At 43.9% G+C, this 20,881-nt stretch overlaps 1 protein-coding gene across 2 annotated transcripts in view; it reads left to right on the plus strand.

The window, feature by feature from the left end:
* The first annotated feature begins 2,185 nt into the window (after positions 1–2,185).
* The window catches only part of MTPN (myotrophin), a 44,676-nt gene continuing 25,980 nt past the window's right edge, over positions 2,186–20,881 (plus strand). Inside the window, exon 1 of one of the 2 annotated variants that reach the window (XM_025180290.2) lies at positions 2,186–2,533. In XM_025180290.2, coding sequence (XP_025036075.1) covers positions 2,462–2,533 — 72 coding nt within the window. In that variant the 5' untranslated portion in view covers positions 2,186–2,461. The remainder of the gene's footprint in view (positions 2,534–20,881) is intronic. The other variant, XM_006114373.3, reaches the window with a different exon arrangement.

Here is a 20,881-nt window from a genome sequence, read left to right on the forward strand (position 1 = left end):
CAAGGCCAAAATATCTTCTTTTGAGGTGAGGAGACCACATCTGTACACAGTATTCCAGATGTGGGCGTACCATAGTTTTATACAGGGGCAGTAAGATATTCTGGGTCTTATTTTCTATCCCTTTCCTAATAATTCCTAGCATCCTATTTGCCTTTTTGACCGCCGCTGCACACTGCGTGGAAGTTTTCAGAGAACTGTCCACGATTACTCCAAGATCCCTTTCCTGATTTGTCGTAGCCAAATTAGCCCCCATCATACTGTACGTATAGTTGGGGTTATTTTTCCCAATGTGCATTACTTTACACTTATCCACATTAAATTTAATTTGCCATTTTGCTGCCCAATCACTCCGTTTGGTGAGATCTTCTTGGAGTCCCTCACAGTCTGCTTCTGTCTTGACTATCCTAAACAGTTTGGTATCATCCGCAAACTTTACTACCTCACTGCTTACCCCTTTCTCCAGATCATTTATGAATAAGTTGAAAAGGATTGTGCAAGAACACACGGCCAGTGTAGACAGGCAACAAGTTTTTGCACAAGAGTGGCCACTTTGGCGCAAGATCGCACCAGTGTAGACACAGCCTTCTTGTCTACCTGAAGTACATAGGCAGAGCAAGGAATGACATTCTGATTAGAGAAATTGAGTTTAAGTGAAGTATTGTATCTGCTTCATCATCTCAAGCCAAATGAAGAAAAGCTTCCAGTTCTCTGGGTGGCGGGGGGGGGGGGGGGGGGGGGAGGATTGCATGGATTTTGCCTATTTTTCTCATTTTATAACAAAGTTACAGTTTTAAAATATTAGCTACACTTTTTCACACAATTGTTGGAGAACATGCACTTAAAATCTCATTTCAAGAGTGTAGCCTCCAGAGTATGGCTGATAGAGAGATAGGGCTGCCTGTCTTAAACACTCCCTCAGAAATATAATCAACTTTATTTCAATAATCCATTAAATTTATAAAGTGATAACTTATTACATCATTTCTAAAAGACGGACACTTTGTGTTCAGTGGTGTGGCAGGTGGTTTCTATAGCAGGTAGATATAATCCTTGTCTAAATCACATTCTGAAGTTCTACTCCGTCATGAGTAGAACCCTGTGGCAGGGTTCCACTTGCAGGATCCAGCCCTCAATTTTACACTGAAAGCAACAAGTGAGGAACAAAGCAAATTAGAGGGGTGCTGGATAGGGATGTAAATATGATATTGGTGTCATTCTGTATACAATTTTTGCAAACTTTTTTAGTTTACATTTTAAGTAATTCACTTTTGTATGCTTTGTATTTAGTATCCAGGAGTGACTTGGATGATGTTTAGGACTGTGGCTTGATTGAGTACAGGGGCGGCCCTAGACTAGCTGCCAGCAGCTGGCACTCTAGGCAAACCATGCAGTCGGCACCCCCACCTCCAAACCCCTCAATGCCCTCAATGATATTGTGCCACCATTCAGCACCCCATTTAACCTGGTGCCCTAGGCGGCCGCCTAGTTCGCCTACATGGACTCTCTCTCTCTCTCTCTCTCTCTCTCTCTATCTATATATATATATATATATATATATATTCACCCCTGATTGAGTAGGTTTTTAGAAATGTTCCAGATACCAAAGGCAGCACACAAACAAGCGAGAATTGGGTTTCACTTGCTATAGTCCTTGCATTATGTAACGACAGTTATCGAGTCTTTTAGCAACCAGTTACATAAGCCTGGGTTTTCTAGCAACAACGAAAGGGATTCAGCACACGTTTTAGCCCTTCTTTATTTCAAATACATCAGAAAGGGGATGCAAAACCCTTTCCCCCTGTAGCATGCAGCCATTTCGTCCGAGCCATTTGTTCCCTATCTGGTCTTCCCTATTTTACCAGTTGTACCCGTGCCTGCGTCCCTGTGCCTGTTTTCATGTCCTCTTTATTCTGCTCAGACAGCAGCCCCTGCTAGGCGGGCAGCGGGTGAAAGCAGAAGTATGGCAAGGGATGGTCATGGTGAGAGTAACAAGGGAGCAAGCACCGACTGTGAGAACCTGCTGGACCCAGCGCAGAGCTACCGTAAGAACCCTGGCTTTGCCCGAGTCACTGCGAGCCACCACCTCCAACCTAGCGCATGCGCAGTGAGAGAACTGAGATGCCGCCCGGAAGCGCATGCGTGGTTTAGTGGCGTCTCCACCGGGGGCCGGGCTGACCGAATGAAAACCGGAAGCGGAAGCGCTGCCTGCCAAACCGCGTTCCTCTTCGGTTGGGCGGACATCCCTCCCCCTTTCTCTGTTCCCGGCGTAAAGCGAGGGGCGGCGGGGTCCGGAACGTGGTGTTATAACCGCCCTAACGGCCGCTCGTCCGCGTCCTCTCCCCTGGGGGAGCGAGAGCTGCTGGCCGGAGAGGGATCCCCGCCCCCGCCCGCACGCTGAGCAGTCCTGCCCCTCTCTCTGCCTGTGGGTGCTGGGCTCCCGCGTCTCTGTCAGGCAGCCGCTATGTCTGACAAGGAGTTTATGTGGGCCCTCAAAAATGGAGACCTGGATGAGGTGAAGGACTATGTGGCCAAGGTAAGAGTCGCCACCCCCACCTCCCCGCGAGGGGCCACGATGGGGGGCGGGCGGTGCCTTGGCGCGCCTGGGCTTGGCGGGGTGTGTGAGACTAGGCTGCTAAGCCCGCCTTGCCCGGGCCCGGCTGGCTACTTGCTGGGCTGGTCGTGCTGGGGGGGCGGGGCGGCGAGGACCGGACGGGGAGTTGTTTGCGGCCAAGGCGCCCACAGAGGCGTGGAGGAGGGAGCCGGCATCGGGCGGGTGGGGAGGTGCCAGTGCGGGGGGCCGGTAGTGGCTGTAAGTCCTGCCCATGGAGCTGCGGGCTAGCTCGGGGGTGGGCTCTCCTGACGTCTCAGGACTGCCTCAAGGCCTTGTCGCGTCCCCTTTCTGAGCCCCCGTGCCCTGACAGTGCAGCTGGGGCAGGTCTAATCTGCCGGGCATGTCTCTGGGATCCATGAGCGAGGCGAAGAATAATTACAGCAAGGGAATACACGTGTCTGTTACTAGTAAGGCCTTTCTGCTCAGGGGCTGAATTCTGCCTTCACTCTGCAACTGCTATTGAGGATTGTGAATTGTGCACATGGGCTGGGTTCATTTGTATGTGTTTAAAATGCTGCCTTGACAACTCTTCAAGTGGCAGTGTGTGTGGGGAGGGGGAGGAGGTGTCTTAACCAAGATGGTCGAGAGCATGTTTCTAGCAGTTTCTTAAACTCATAATATGGACCCCAGTGCTGTGGGTCTCAGCCCGTGGGCTGCTTCTGGCCCAGTAGCACAACTATGGCTCTTGACAGCCTCATGGCTATGCAGTATTGGATATGGCCTACAATGGTAAACAGGTTGGGAACTACTTTGTGTCTTGGGAGGCCACCTTTCTTCCTGACAATTGCTTATATAATATTGGAGATGTATTTAGTGATCTTTATTTTATTCAAAGTAATAAGTGTTTTAATTTATTTGAAAAACACATTTTGTGTGTGTGTGTGTGTGTGTGTGTGTGTGTGTGTTTCTAGTAGCTTTTATAGGCTTCCAGGTTCTTCTTTTTGCTGACTATTCAGGATACTTGCAAAACATTTGAAAGGAACCAGCATTGTATGAATAGAGAACTATCCATGGGCCACTCACTATTTGAACACTTCTGAAGGATGTCTGATATGAATTGATGCCACAAAATGCTCCAGCTATCTCTGACATCAGGCGCAATCTTGAAATAGAAAGTAACTAAAATTGGGGAAGACCTTCTTTTCCTGCTGATAACTTTTATTTTTCCTTTCAAAGATGTAATGATTCCTTCTTTCTACCTAACCTATTAGTTGTCCATCATAACATAAGGAGTTATCTTTTTTCTATCTCTCTCTCTCCCAACACACATCCTGTCTCTTTGATCCTCTTCCCCTTGCTTATCGAATTTTTAACTGCTTCTGCCCATTGTTTTCCCACCACTAGCTCAGTGTAGCCATTAAGAGTCTTATTAAATCATGTAAACTTCCTATTGCTGTAGCAGAGATTCCCACTTTGGGAGACTTTTTACTGGCTGTGCACTCAAAATACTGAGTACTTTTCAGTTTTTTTCATAATCTTAGTGACTTCCATCAGCACTTCTGAAATTCTTCCAGTTACCCTAACTAAACACAACCATTCTTTGTTCTTTTGTTGTTCTAATCTTAATTACGTACACGATCTTCAATGTTGCAAACATGCTTTCTTTCTATGTATGGAGTTCTGTCTTCTACCATGTTAATTACTGATCACTATTAACTCGGATTCCTCTCCATTTGTAATCCTGCAGATATTAAAAGATTCTGTACCCTAGATTAGGGCTGTTAGTGTGTAGTCGTTTACACGATTAATCAATAAACCTGGGCTGTTAATCTTAATGACCCTCTCCTCTTCCCCCCCCCCCCACACACACACTGCAGTTTGTATCCTCAGTTGGCAAACCATGCAGTTTACTATCTGTAAGACAGATCACCTTGTTGTTTGTGAAACGGAAATACTCAGCTGGCAAACTGGAGTTGGCTTACTGACTGAGGGTACTGTAATGGAAAGGTTGAAGATGGGCAACGTTTCTAGGTGTCATTCAAGTAGTGGGCATAGCTGGGGGTGATTCTTGGATAGTGAACAAAGGAGACTCAGTGGCTCAGACTGCTGTGGAGGGCTTCCCCTCCCCTTCTGGGCAAGGGTACAGAGAGAGGCATTGGATTGAATTAAGACAGTGCTAATAAGGACACCAGACAAAACTAAAACAAGCTCACTATGATTTGTGTGGAACACTGCTTCCATCAGTTTATTATAACTGTTTGGAGCATAAACTACCAGGTGTTAAAATGAGAGAGAACTTGGATCTTGCTTGTTACGCATGTCTCTATGATGCAAACCTAACAAAAATTGTTCTTAGGCACTGGTGGCTGAAATTGTTCTTCCGACTGGTATTAAACTTGTAAACCAGTTAGAACAGTTACAACCACCAAAACCTTGTCATACTGTTGATACAGCTGGTTTAAAACAAGATTGGGGTTTTTTCTACTTTATTTTGGAGCGGTCATATTAGGACATGTCTGACCTGGGGAAAACAGCCAAAGTGGGCAGGTGTGAGAGTTCTCTATTCTGCATCACTTAGGCTATTGCTACGTTGCACACCTTACGGCATAAATGTGTAGCCATTTTTTTCCTGCCAGGAGAGAACTCTCCCAGTGGGGAAAAAATAAAACCATCCTGAACAAGGTGAGGTGCTTATCAGCGAGAGAGCAGCTCCTACCAATGAAGCACTGACCATGCTGGTGCTTTGCTCACTAAAATTTCTGTTCAAAGGCGTTTTTTTCCCCCCATACCTCTGAAAAAAGTGACAAGTGCAGTGTAAGCAAAGCCTTATATTGATCTCACTAACTTCCCTTTATGTAACTGGAGGAGTATTGTTGACAGGTTCCAGAGGGAGCAATATCTACACTTGATCAGAGGAAAGAAGTAAAATCTCTTAAGGACGTTTCTTTTGAGATAAAGAATCTTGGCAGACAGCTCCTTCAAAAACAAGCTGGAAAGTAGGGATGTAAAAAGTGAGTTTAAAAAGGTGTAACTGCTAACAATCTTATGCTGGCAGGGACTGCTGGCCCTGCTTCTAAGGAGGCTTTGCTTTGGCTGGTCCCTGCCAGCTCCAGTCCTACAGAACCAGCTGCTGGGACCTGTTGTGAACCAGAATGGAGCCTTCCAGCTTCTAAACTGCAGAGCCCACAGCTGGGGTGTCAGCCATTCCACAGGCAGGCAAAGTTTAATCAATAATGTTTACCAGTTGCCCTGTGTTATACTCTAAGGTCTCATCTAGACTACGGGTAACAGTCGAAAGAAGTCTTCCGATTGCACTTTTGAAAGCAGAGCTTTCGAAAGTGCAAAGTAGTTAAGATGCGGCTTTTTTGGTGACCCCTACCCCCTTGTCGAAGCCTCTCTTCCTCAAAAAAGGAGGTTTACGCAGATTTTCAACAAAGGGGAGAGTTGGCCAAAAAAGCCGCGTCTTAACTACTTTCACTTTCAAAAGCTCTGCTTTTGAATGTGTGATCGGAAGAAGATATGCAAATTCCACGGGAATTTGTATATCTTCCTTTCGACTGTTCCCTGTAGTCTAGATAAGCCCTAACATCCCTAACTCAGAACTACTGGAAGGGTGATAAATGTATTAAAGGTACCAAAGAACTCATAAATAACCAGACATTTTTGTTGATTTGTTAATTGTGTAACTACAGTGCCTCAACCCTAGTCTGACTATTGCCAAGACTGCATTATATATTCATATGCTTAGAACACTTGATGTACCTGAACCTGACTCTTAAACTGAGTCTATAATTAAGTGCTTTTGGGTGAATTAATAAACTTGAGTGATTAAGAGCACAAAACACAAATAATTTTCAAGAAACTTAGCATAATTATGGTCAGTATGCTAATAGTTCCTCACTTAGTAAAGAGGGGTCTACCCTAATTACATTTGATTAAAATATTGACAACAATTATCAAGTGGCAGAATCAACTTTTTAGATTTTAGCTTTAAAAATATTTGGCTGTAAATTCAATTCATAAACTGAATCCCAGTTCGTCCTTACCAAAGTTAAACACCTGAATGTTAGGAAGTGCTAAAATGTAGTTTGCCTATACAATCTTAAATGTGCCCTATTATGTACGGGCATTATAATACAGTCTTTAGAATGAGGGTGAGACATCTAAGGGCTGAGTGCCAGATGCAGCCCCCGGCTTGCCTAGATCTGCCCCCCCAAGGCTCAGGACTCCCCCCAGCATTGGAGAGCCTGCACTGGCACTCCAGCCCTCCCACTGCTCCACTAAGGGACTGAAGGACACAATCTACTAACCTTGGCCCCCTGAAACCTCCTAGGTTCTGATTTGCAAGGGTAATGTATGGAATGTCTTTCTGCTCCTTAGTGAAGGACCATATCAATGAGGGTTTTTCTTTTTGCTTTTATTTGTGTGGCCTCTGACTCTCTCTTTTTTTTTTTTTTTTCTCTCTGTGGGTCATTGGCACCCCCTCACTGAAAAGGTTCCCCTCTCCTGCTTTAGAAGATCAGTACCCCTGTCCTTCTCAACCAAAACACACAAGCCTCAAGGTGAAACAAAATACAGGACTATGTAGCACTTTAAAGACTAACAAGATGGTTTATTAGATGATGAGCTTTCGTGGGCCAGACCCACTTCCTCAGATCAAATAATGGAAGAAAATAGTCACAACCATATATACCAAAGGATACAATTTAAAAATACATAGTCCTGTATTTTGTTTCAGCTACACCAGACTAACACGGCTACATCTCTATCACAAGCCTCAAGGTATAAGATGCTTCTTCCCATTTAAGAACTATAATGTGATTGCTGATTTTTCAAATTAAAAGTGCACAAGTGAAATTGACCCTAATATACATTGAACCTCTCAAATATGGGGCTCTCTGGTCCAGCAACCGTAATACATTGCTGGATCAAAGATTCCTGGCAGCAGCGGATGGATTGGAAAGCTCTGTCTGGGCCAGCAGCACTGAAGCTTGTAGAAGCTAGGGAGTCCAGGGGCAGAGTTGGGGGCCAGGAGTGGAGCATTGACCTCCACTGTTCCAGCAAACTCTGGTTCGGGACTGCTGCTGGACCCGGGAGGTCCAACCTGTAGTCTGTTAATCTTCTCTTGGAGTTTGTCGGAATCTTGAGCTATTAGAGCTACTAAGCATAATGACCAACTCTATATTCTCTCAGCACTCACTAATAGAGTCCCGTCCACTCAGAGTGCTGATGATCAGTGCATGAGTTTGAACCCTGTGTCCCACTAGCTCTCAAGGTTTCAGTCATGAGGTCATATATCTGTATCTTGCGAGATCAGACATTGTGAAACCTTGAGTTCCCATTCTTGAAGTGTAATGTGACATCCACTATGATGATTTTTCCTGTCCTCAGTTGTAATGATGTCTAGTCACAATTGGCTGTCTATTCTGGGGATGGTGAGGTTCACAGCAACCTTCCCTATAGGCAGAGAGAGCGCTGACCAGGTTATCCTGGATGGCATTGATTTGCAGCTGCCATGCTTCGGGGGCGAGGGGTGAAACTTGCAGCTATGCAGGATGTGGGTGTTCCATAAAGCCTCTGTCAGCTCTGACTTGATTTTACACCTGGATTTTTCTGGAAATACACTAAACTGTAAGGTTCTGCCAACACCTGACTTAGAGACTGACAACCTCCTGCTGACTGCATTGCTCAGGAGGGAGGGCAGTTGTCTTCTAAATCACTTCATTACTGATGATTTGTAAATGATTCTCTGAAGCTTTGTAATTGTTTCATCTGCATGGCCTTTTACACTCTGCAACTCATTGTAATCTTCCTTAAACCTTGCAACTTTATAACTTTCATCCACTCTGCTTGTAACTTGCTCTAAATTGCATTCTCCCCTGGGGGGGGGGGGGGGGAGGTGAGAGAGAGAGAGAGAGAGAGAGGAGACTATTGTGTTTGAGATTAGAAATTTCAAGGCTGATCACCTGTAGCCAGGTGATGATTCATCAGACCAATTATGGAGATTCTGCTGGATCAAGGAAAGCCTGGGCATACTCCCTGGTGAGAAATGTGGATTAGTCACAGGAGTTGTACAGGGGCAATAAAAGGAGAGAGCGTATGGCAGAAGCTCTTTTTCTGAAAAGCACCTTTCTGCAGCCAGAAACTTTCTTGTCTGATCAGCTCCCCAGCCATGATGAGCAGACAGACCCTCCTGGTGCAACATGCCTTGGCTCCTTCTGCAACCCATATACCGGTGTGAGTGCCTGAGGGCAGGAATGAATGTGTGTGGCTGAAGGTATGTGTGTTTGTGTTGGAGAGAGCTGCTTCCCTTTTAGTTTATACCTTTAGACTTTGTCTGCGCTGTAGCCATTTTGCAGAAAAACATGCATATAAGGCTAAGCATGGAATATTGCCGCACCTCACTTGCATAATTGAGCACCCATTTTTGCACAGGCTTTTGTGCAAGAGCTGGAAAAAATGCGCAAGAGCGGCTCTTGTGCAAGAGGGGGTGTGTGCAAAATGGGCGCTCATTAATTATGCACATGAGGTGCAGCAGTATTCCATGCTTAGCCTCATATGCATATGTCTTCCTGCAAAATGGCTATAGTGTAGACATAACCTTAGTGGCAGCTCTATCCTTTTTAGTTTAACCATATAGTGGAATGTTAATTCCTCAATCACTAAATCCATAATAGTGTAACCCTGGGTAGTACCCAAAAGTTTCACTGGAGAACAGCGGGGTAGTGTTTCATTGGCATACACACATTTCCGGCATTACTTGCCTGATTCCCGCATGAGCCATGCCAAGTAGATGAACCGCCAGTCTACACATCAGGTGAAGCTGTTCCCAGGTATGAAGTGGTTGTTAGCATACCACTTGCAAGTTGGCTCAAAGGCCATGCCCTGGTCCAGCTTCATTTCAGGTTTTTTGACCACAGAAGCAGCAGACAGCATCTTCCATTGACTACTTGATTAACTTATTAACCGATACATAACATCCCTATTCTATATATAATTCTGTATTTGTAAGTTCAACTTTCATGCTAAAGAGATTACACTGTAGTATTTGCATGCAGTTGAAATATGTATTTGTTCTTTAGCCTGCATATATGTGTAATCCAACAAAGTGAACATCATACACTTTATATTGTGTTGTAACTGAAATCAATATATTTGAAAATTTAGAAAAATCCAAGTTAAAGCAAATGGTATTCTAGTAATGATGTGAATAACTTTGCAATTGCTTGGCAGCCCTACTTTTAAGGCAGCAATGTCCAGCCTAGGCTTGTGAGTGGGCTGTAGAAGTAGCCCTCCTTCTCAGTGAGCCACAATTGTCATGAGACAGTTTCCCGAATCTGGTAGTTTTGCTAACTGCGCTTGAATACCTAAAAGTTATGCGAGATGCAGATTTAACCACAGAGCGCTTTGTTTGGATGCAGAGGGAGTGCAGGGCTCTCAATCAATGTTGCATGCAATCAGCATGCACTTCACTTCACATGCCCTTGCTTTACATGTTAAAAAATAAGGGAATGGAAATGAGCAGAATCTGGCAAACCTGTGCCTGAGCAATGGTAAACAATGTCTTATGGGCCACACGCAGAACCCTGATAGGCCACATGCAGCACTTGGGCCGCGGCTTACCCACCACTATTTTAAAGTGTGTTGAAGGCTAGGATAACCATTTCTCTTGGAAATTGATTCCACATTAAAGTTAGGAAGATTTTCTTAATGTTCTGTATTCATTTTAATGTAATCCCAATAATTATACCCTCCTTTATAATATACATCCAACAAACAATTGAAAATATTGTCTAAAATTAAGCTACTAATTTCTTCTAATTTGTTTGATTTTTATGAAATCTAAGTGTCAATCATCCCTTTTCTTCCTACTTCTCACCCCTCTACCCTAATCCTTCTTTCTGCTACTCTATTAAACTTGCTTTCAAACTATGCCTTCTTCTTCGGTCTTTCCTTACTAGGGTTGAGGAACTGTAATTACACAATGTAACAAATCAACAAAAATGTCTGGTTACTTAAGTTCTTTGGTACCTTTAGTATACTTCTCACCCTTCCAGTACTTCTCTGAGTAGTAATGGAATGCTAAGGCTCTCTTAGGATGGTAGTCCCTGTTTGAATTGTCTGGTCTGAATGGGAGAAATGCAAAATGTTAAGAGTAACTGCTCAAAGCTGTGTTCTAGATCTTACAACAGTTTACTTAGCTTTAGAAAGAGGAAATAATGGCTATATCATTACTTTAAAAAGTCAAAATATGATTCATTGTCTCATGAGAGAGCTTGTGTACTCACCCAAAACTTGCATGCTTTGAAATAAGTAACTAAGGGCACATCTACACAATAGGGCAAAAGTCAAATTAAGCTATGCACTTTTAGCTGCATCAGTTGTGTAGCTCAGCGGTTCCCGACCTTTTCCAGATGGGGACCCATTTTGACAATTGAGGAAGACTTGGTGACCCAAGGCAATTCAAAAACAGGGGGAAGAGGGGAAGCAGAGCTACCTGGGGAGACACTCAGCAACCCTTTTGAAATGTAATGGTGACCCATAGGTTGGGAAACCCTGGTGTAGCTGAAGTTGAAATAGCTTAACTGAGCTTTAGATGCTCTCTACACGGCGGGAAGTTGAAGGAAGAGTGTTCTTCCTTTGACTTCCTTTACTTCTTGTGAAATGAAGGTTACAGGAGTCAGAGTAAGAAGTCCTCTAGCTAGCCATTATTTTGAAATAATAATTTGCTGTGTAGACACACTCCTTGTTGATGTTCCAAAATAATGCTGCTGGGTAGACCTAGCCTTAAAAGAGACTCTCTGAAATGAAATCTTACTACTACTTCTCAGGCTTTATAATTGTTGCAATAGGGAGATTTGGACCTCATTATTGCTCTGTGTCAAGTTGGTGGGTATACCAACTATAGGGGTGCTCAGTGTCTCAGTTTTATATACTTTGTTTCAGGTTCCATTGGAAGAGAGCAGTCCTCTTATTTTCTGTTGGACTCTGGAGACAGTGTTCTCATTTCAATTCTGTTTTTTAATCTATTGGATACCAATGGAAGCATGAGTGTGTAAAGTTTCTTTGGTTCTTTTATCAGTGAATCCTGTAAATTTACAGATGTCCACATCCATGGACCATTTTTGTGGCTCACAGGTCAGATGCAGGTAGAAATTTTGTATCCACACAGCTCTCATCAGAGGCCTTGTATGTTTAAATTAAATATATTGTTTCAGTGTTAATAGTCAGATTAACTGGAATCCCCATTCATATCAAATACTTTTAATATTCTGAAGTTATGTCCTGGTCAAGGCTGCTGGGCCCTTTGAGTTACATCTACAATGCAATAAAATGCTTGTGGCTGGCCCTGATCAGCTGGCTCAGGCTTCAGGGATAAAAATATTAGCATAGACTTTTGGGCCCAGCCTCCAACCTCAGCCAGAATATATAGACTATAGTTTTTTGTTTATAGCACTGAAGCCCAAGCTCTGCCCCTGAAGCCCAAGCTCTGCCCCAAGTGTATTGACCTGGGCTTTGAGATTCTGATGCTACAATATTTATTTGTCATACAGGCTTACCCCGGATGGCTAAAAGGGAAGCTGAGGGAAGTTGGTTTAGAGGTGGGGACTTTTGTGGCCATGCTGTGACGTTTTTTTTCTAAATCTCATATGAGTATTCCCTGGTATTAGGATTAACAAAAATTACACACAGTATTGAATGATTATTCTTGAGTGAGATTAACAATCTCATGATAGATGTAGATGGCAACAATATGCATATTAACTAAGAACAGGTATAATTCACTTGATGATCATACTTTTTTTAATCTGGTGTCTGGATTTGAGATGACAATGGAATATTTTGAAGGGTGAGCAAGATTCGAGGAGTTGTGACTAAGGTACATTTTGGTTAGCAGGGAAAAGTCATAAATAGAATGTACTATAACTCTAGGAGTAAATACCTAGGGCCTGCAAAGTGAAGAGCAGAGAAGCTTTTTATAAGGGATTGTATTCCAGGATTTTAAGATATTGCTCAGGTTAATTTACTAAATCTTGTTGAGATTTGCTATTGTTGCAGATATTTGTATTTACAGTATACATTTCCCACACAGTACATTTTGTCAAGAAGTCTGACATTCCTCTTAAATAGATGCTCAGTACTTTTCTTATGAAAACACAGTTCAAAGATATCACTGACAGTACTGGTGATTGAAATCTTCAACTTTGTCTGAGGTTGTAGAGAAATTTATTAGAAAATGCATGTCTTTTAATTGTCCAAACACTCATTATAAGCAGACATTTCTTTGCCACATCTGATACTGTTTCCCATAGATTTTTGTGAAAATAGTAGTTGGTTTAACTTTCTGCAGACAAGAAGGCTCCTGTTCCATACAAATAGACTGGGAACAGATGAGTAACACTAATATTGAGGCTACTTGGCTCCGGCCTCAACTGTTTCCTGCCTCATATGTCTGTTGCCCCCTGGGTTTGGAGGTTTATACAGTACTTATCTGTCATCTGGCACCCAGGTGGACGGAAATATAATTTTCCACTCAGTAGACCCGTGGAAGGGTAAACAGACCAAAGCAGCAGTCCTTGGGTTTTGGTCAAATTCTGTGCTGACTGGACAGTCATCTTGGTGGAATATAAAATTACTAGATGGGCAGATAAAGGTTTCAAAGAGAATAGGAACTACAGTATGCTCAGTTGATATGTTGAGTGTGGAGATTTTCTTCCCCATTCTTCAAAAATGGTCAGTCATGATACTTTCAGATTCAGGAAAAAATGCATGGCTTACAGAAATCTTACATGTAGCTCCCTCTAATACCTCCACTTGAGAATCTTCTTTGCTGCTCTAATTCTGATACTCAGATTTATTTTAGCTTGTTCCTGTGGTCTTTATTATTCCTATTGCTGTCTTCCTCAAAGGGTGATATTTCAACTCTACTTAATTTTCAATCTCCTCTGTAATAGGAATGTTAAACTTACTCAACTAGCCAATGGATTTTCATCAACTAGTCGATTAGTTGATAAGCAGTGGGGCCACAGTGGGGTTAGGGCTCTTAATACATTTAAAAGGCTAAAGCCCAGCAGGGCGAGGAGATCCAGTGTGAACCAGGAATCAGCTGTCCTGGTTCCTACTGGGTTCCCCCCATAGCCTGCTGCATTTATGATTTTTAAATGTATTAAGAGCTGGCTGGCTCCTGCCTGGTCCCTGCTACCCCGTGCCTCCCCTACTTGCCTGCAGAGATGGTGCTGGAGGAACTAGCTTTTCAGCTGGCTCCCCCAGCATTGGCTCCTGTTCTTCCCCTCCCTTGCTGCCTTTGATGCTGATAGAAGTAGTAAGTAGTGGGGTGACTAGTCAAAGGATTAGTCAACTATCCAATAAGCTTTTGCTTATTGGATAGTTGACTGGTCGCTTACATCCCTACTCTGTAACTTAGAGTCTGATACAAGGTTTATTGTACAAAGGATTAAATTGGCATCTTTTGAGTTTGTTACGTCTTCAAGGAGCTCGAGAGAACCTAAGTCTATGGTCCGTGGATTCCCATGTCTTCATCTGGACTTAGAAGATATCCAGACATTCAATCACAAAGAACAGGGAATCAAAGGAAGAAATGGTGGGAGTTGACTGTCCTTATTCTATGGTACAGTTGCTGGGGGTGGGCCATCTTGAGACATCAGCTGCCATTTTAACCAACTTGGCAGGCTTCTTGAATAGTCTTTCTCGAGTCATTCCTTTTTTCTCTCTCCTTTTCCCCTTGTATTTTGTACCTTTCTCTGCCTCTTATTTCTGCCAGTTTTTCATTCCTCAGTCTATCGATTCTTCTCTTCAGTATGGCTTGGGAGTGAAACACACTATGCTTGATCTAACTGTTATCACAAGACCATCTCTTATGGCTTGTTGCTTTTCCAGAATACATTTCTTCTGCTTTTTCTGTTCCTGCACAAATACTTCCTTAAATGTCAGAATGAAATCTGATAACCTGGTCAGTCTTCTGTTCCTGCTGTGCCACAGAAGAAACATAAGCAGGAGAAGTACAAGGAGATTCTACTTTTGTCAGATTTCCTTTTTCCTCCAAATCACATTTTAGAGTCCCAAACAATTTAAACTCTTACCTGTGTGTTGGTCACCCATATAATCTCTTGCAAACTGTAGTTTAAGATGGTTTCTAGTCACTTGCATAGTAACACACTCTATCCTCTAATAATTTGATATCCCACAGTTATCAAACCTTTGTACCACCTGGTGATCTAAAGGAGGTGCATTGTATTGTAGCTATACTAACCTAACCTTAGAGATGTAGCCTACAGCAATTGAGGGGCTTTGTTGCAGTAGTAACACCATTTCTTGATGGAAGCATTCTTTCCTTGATCCAGCTGTGTGATGCTAGGGCTTAGGTTAATATTACTACAGCACTCGAGGGTGGACTTTTGCACCTCAAAATGCCATAGCAATATCGGCCTAATTTTTAACTGTATGAGGCCTTATTCTTCTGGATTGCAAATGCGTATTCAGTGCTGATGACGGGTGGAGATTGTTGCCGTGGAGGACCTAACTTCACACTTTCCTTGGAATACTCTTTATCAGCTATTCAGACATGCATAACAGATGTGTGATGCTATTTCAGCCAGTATTGTAACTTTGAACCTATGTTCATTGTGGCTCTTCATCTACCAGTAAAATGTTAACTAGTACCACCCATTCAATTATTAGATGTACACTTAAGATGTATTCTTCTGGAAATGGTATAGTAAATATTCTAACCAGGAGAGTTTCTGCCTTTTGACTCAGTATCAGCTCTCAAAGTGTATGGAGTTGATTTTTCATTTTCAAATTATAACTAGGGTGCAGTGCCTCCTACTCACCAACCCCCTTGTCTTTGGGGGTAGGCAGCCCCGGCACTCCCCTCTGCCTCCAGATAGGGCCAGGCTGAGGCATGCAGAGCACAGGCTGGGCCAGTGTGGACTTTCTGCTCTCTCCCCTCAGTTGGGCAGGGCTGCGGCCAGGCCAGCCCTGGCTCTCCTCCCTGAAACCTGTACTTCAATTAGATTCCTCCTGCCTCCATACCTGCACTCACCATCCTCCCTAAACCCTCCACCTTCCTGCCCCCATGCTACCCAACCCCCTGCCTCCATTCCTATATTCCCCTCCACCCATCCTCCCTTTTACCACACTGCCCATCCCCACATATACCCTATCCTCCTCCCTCCCTCCTTAGACACCCTGCCTCCCCACATTCATTGAGCTGCACACCAATCCCCCCAGCAGCACCACTGGGCCAGGCAGCACAGCCCCAGCTACTCCAGCCTTTACAAATTGGTCTGATGGGGCAGGTTTTCTCTGTGGCAAGCCCAGAGTACAGAGCGGCTGCTCTTGAGAGCCAGGGAAGTGGATGGGATGGATGCAAGGCATGCCCAGGAGAGCAGACCTGAGCCTGAGTGCCAGAGCCAACTTGCACCTCCCATTTCAGAATGGTCATATGGTCAGAGCTCCTGGGGACGCAGAGTGATGTCATCACGTCACTGTCATCCTTCAGGCACAGGTTTGTTTATGCAATATAAAATATAGAGCAATTCTTTTTCTGAAATCAGGAGAGAGACAAGCTTCTAGAAGCTCTCACTAGAAAATGTAGAGTTCATCCTTGTTCTATAGAATTACTCCAATGCTTTGCAGGATTTTTTGTTTAAAAATGCTGATACAACAGCCAAAACACAGATGCCTCAGTGGTTCAGTTTATATAGCAGTTTTTTTTTTTTCTGGAATCGTATTCTTTAGGTTGGGACAAAACTTCAGATACCCAAGTTTGCATTTGATTAGAGTTGGCTATTTGTTTACCATTGACATGGCAGCCAACAAAGTAAACCTCTGTACTATAGTTTACTTTTTGTTGTGGTAAGCCCATAGAAATTTAGTGCTTGTAACATTTTCAAAGCTCTTACAGTGTTCTTGGCAGCCAGGCAGGATTCAGACAGAGCAAATATTTTAACATATCAGTTTTCCTGAGAATTCAAAGCCTTTTATAAAACCAGAAAATACTATGTCTGTTTTCCAGCCAAGGCATAAGTGCAAGGTGGATCTTACCTGCTTTTGACATAATGAAAATGCCTTAACTGAGTACTAGCACTTGAGCTGTTACTAGGAGTGCTGTTTGCAAATACGTATGTGATTTTTTTTTTTCCAGTGTGGATGTACTCTAGGATTTCCTAGCCCCAAGGCCTGTCTACAGTTATTTCGACTGCACTGCCTGCCCTAGTTTCACTAGTGAAATGAACTGGAGAAAACAGGCTCTGAATCTACCCTAATAAACATTTGTCTGTATGCACCTTCACACTGCCAAAAATACACTCCTCTCCCCTCTTTCCTGTCTGCTCAGCTAATCTCTTGAGTAACCTGTTCCTTACTGCTGACATCTCTAAGTGGAATAAAGACAAGATGTCATCCAAAATTCTTGTTTCAAACTATAGGTGGGGAAGGGAAGGAGCCCCTGGGTAGAAGAGGAAGTAATTGGCAGAGGGGAAGGACAACCACCCTGCATTAGTTCTCTTCTGTTCCAACTTGAAACTGAGTTGATGTCAGAGTCATTGCTTCCTTCCTTGCCATGCTCTATCCCCAAGTCAAGAATCAGACTGTTGAAAATTGATTAGACCAGCGGGTCTTCATTCTGTTGCAGTTGTGGAATTACTGAAGTGCAATTAACTATGGATTTTTTTAAAATGCAGACTTGCACCTATAATTGTAGACATGGCTTTATAGCATCACTTTCAGACTTACCCAAAGGGCCTGAGCAATGGTGGGTAGGTGTCTAGTGGGGGTTGCAGGACTCAGGACAAAGTCTTAGGAATCTGGGGAGGGGGTGCAAGGGTCTTGGGGTATGTTTGGGTGAGGAGAGGCAGTGAGTCCCAACTGGCATGGGTCTTTCCTCAGTTCCCACCTTAGCCACTGGGGTCCAAGAGCTGGGGGAGTGGAGGGAGGAAAGGTTTGGGACAGTTGCTACTTACACAATGTATTGGCAGGTAAGATGGTGAAGCCCCAGCCTTGTGGACTAGGGATGTGAATGACTAGTTGACTCGCTGATAAACATTTGCTTATCCGATAGTCGATGCTCTAGTCGCTTCCTTCCCCCTCTCTGGCTGCCTCTATCAGAGGCAGCAAGTGGGGGGGGGGGGGGGGGAAGACAGGACAGGAGTAAGGGTGCTTCAAAAGGGCATCACCATGTGGAACCCAGGGCCATACCCTAGGCTCCCTGTGGTGCTGAGGCTTGGAAATGCCATGTGCAGCCTGGGGCTAGCTGGGACTATTCAATTAGCCAATTAATTGAAATTTTGCATCCCTAATGCTGGCCACTCCCTTGGTGGCGTGGCTACCTTCAATGGACACACTGCAGAATAGCGCTCTTCTGTGGGCTTGCTGCCCCTTAGTGGCCACTATCCTATCGTGCCCCTCCTTTTGCGTATTATGGAAAACAGTCGTTTCCCTAGGGTTTCTGGTTGTCTTGTCACAATCTGACCTTGCTTTAAGTTAGAAGAGGAAGCTGCATTCCAAATTTGGTTGCCCTAGCTCTTACCACTTTTAGAGGGTGTTCTTGAACAAATGGATTCAGACACACTGTAAAATGGGGGTGAGGAACCTTTTGGGTTGGGGAGCCAGTAACTCTCAGAAAAATCAGTCATGGGCCCTCACTGATGTGGCCCTTGAATGTGGGGAGTGTCTCCTTCTCAATCCTCTTGCACACCAGAGCCTAGGATGGGGGGAGGGGCTGTGCTAGTAGACTTTGTGTGCCAGCCCTGTCGGGGAGTGCCAGTGCTGGAGGGAACCCTTAGCCTTAGGGGCTGGATCCAGGCAAGCCCCTGGGCCTTAGGCTCACCACCCCTGCTCTAATATATATGTAAATAGATAGCTTTGCTGTTGTGGTACCATCATGTAGATCAGGGTGCACAAACTTTTCCAGCTGTGCCACTTCTCCATATCATTTATGGAATCAGTCCATACCCCCTCCATTACTGCACAGCCAAGACTTCCTCAGTAGCAGAGCTGATGCTGGGGGCAGAACAGGGCCAGTGCCTTAACAGTGTTGGGGAGGAACTGATCTGGGAGTGATGCTGGGAGTGTTGTGCTTTCTTTTGGCATTCCCCTTCGGCTCCCAAGAGTGCTGACCCAGGCCTAGAGGAAGAGCAGGATTGGGGACTGAATTGAGTAGGGGAGGAGTGTGGCTGAGGGCAGAGCTGAGGATTAGGGATGTGAAGGACTAGTCAACTATCCAATAAGCAAGTAATTATAGGATAGTCAACTAGTCACTCTCCCCACCCCTTTGCTACCTCTGAGAGAGAGGCAGTGGGGGGCAGGGGGTAGAAGAGGGGAGTACTTTAAAGTGGCAGTGCTGCATGGAGTCTGGGATCAGCTGGGGGCTCCCCAGCTGACCCCAGGCCACTTTGAAATGCGGTGTGGAGGCTAGAATCAGCTGGTACTCCCTAGCTGACCCCGGGGCGCTGCCCCTTTGCAGTGTAGCAACAGTCTTAGGGCTGTTGCTACGCTTCAAAAAGTGGAGGCGCCCTATCGAATAGTCAATGCAAAAATGCATTGACTATTCGATTAGTCAATTAACTGCTAATTAACATCCTTACTGAAGATGGAAGCATGGTGCTCCCTTCCCATTCCAGATTAGGGTTGGCCTAGCTTCATAGCCACCAAACGTTATTGGTGAGCACAAACTACACTTTAAGGGCCATTGGTATAGATACGCAATGCTGTGATACGTTTTTGTGTTTTTTCTGTACCTAGTAGTGAGTCTGTGCCCCTGAGAGGGTAGCTAAATTGACTGGAAACATTCTTAAATAGATCTTGGTGTACTTCAGCTGCAAGTTTAGGTCAGCTTGACTGTGGTACTTGAGCTCATCTTTTCCTAGTCATCAGTCTACTCTAAATACCCTCGCGAATAGCATTCTATGTAACAGTAATTCTGGGATCCCAGTAACTCTGGGCTCTATTCCTCCAGAATCTGACCTTCCTGTTAAATATTCATCTGCTCAGTTGTCTGCTGAACACCGAAGTAGCTCTTCTCAATACTTACTCTATACTAGATAAGGCCACTGTTTTGAATCCTCTTCTCCAGTACTGGATGTTACAATGTACCAGGAATTTGTGAAAAGGTAGCCGTCTCTGTACATACTCAGATTTCACTGGTCCAGGAGTATCCATGCACATTACTGGATATTTTGCACTCTGCAGGACATGAGTGGCTCTGCCTATTAGAGACCATTTAGAGTTCACAAATTCTTCAGCAACCCCCCCTAGCCTGACTCCCACTGCCAAGAGAATGGTGAAGTAATGCCATGGTCTCTCACAGGATATGAGATTTTTATTCACATTTGTGCATGATGTGAAGGTGACAATTTTACCTAGAAATGGGACCTGACTTCTTTCTTTTGTAGTTGTCATATGTGACTACCTTGACATGGGATGGAGGGTGGCTACTAATATGCAGCAATGAAACCTAGCTAAGGCACCAGCTGTGTCCTATGCTCTTTTATTCATGCCTTGACATTCCTGCACTCACATACAGAATTCAGCATTTGCTGCTACTCCACTACAAGCCTAAATTTGACATAAATAAATGTCTTCATTTTTCTTTCATGCTCATTCCAGAGGGCGTATGTGGTTTATTATCCTATGCAATATTAATAGAATCATAAGATGTGTGTTCAAATACTTTGTTATATAAAATCAGTAGTTATGTAACTGGGAATTCAGAGATAGGGCAAAGGACAAAAATGAAGATAAAATCTGTAGCTGTACAGTAATTGGATTCCTTAAAGTTCCTATTGGACAACTGCACCTTACTCAAGGTTGAAGTAATGAGTTTCTTTCTTAGCTTTTACAGTAGAGATTTCAAAGGTTTTGTGCCAGTTTTAAAATTTCCAAAGTTCAACTGTTTTCCAAATATTCTTACTCTCTGGTTGTCATGATATAGTCATCAGTTGTGCATGGTGGGAAGGAGGGGCAAGAGAGCTGGAAATACAGTTCACCTATAATGTTGAGCACTGAAAGCGTTCCTTGAAATTTTATTTCAGAGAATATCTAACAGATGACCTAATCTGTGGAGAAGACTTAAACTCTCTAACCTTCGTGGGAAGTTTCAGGAGAACATATACATTGGAATCATTACTCATGGCTTCCCCTCAAATTCCTTTCAGTAGTGAAATCTAGTTAAACGGAGATGGGAAGCTGTTCATCAGTGAAGTGACTAGTTTATCTGGTACCCTAAATCAGTGGTCACCAACCCGTAGATCGGGATCTACTGGTAGATCTTGGAGCCTCTGACAGGTGATCCTGACTAGTTTGGCCAAG

This window comes from Pelodiscus sinensis, chromosome 1 (assembly GCF_049634645.1).
Source record: "Pelodiscus sinensis isolate JC-2024 chromosome 1, ASM4963464v1, whole genome shotgun sequence".
Classification (NCBI taxonomy): domain Eukaryota; kingdom Metazoa; phylum Chordata; order Testudines; family Trionychidae; genus Pelodiscus; species Pelodiscus sinensis.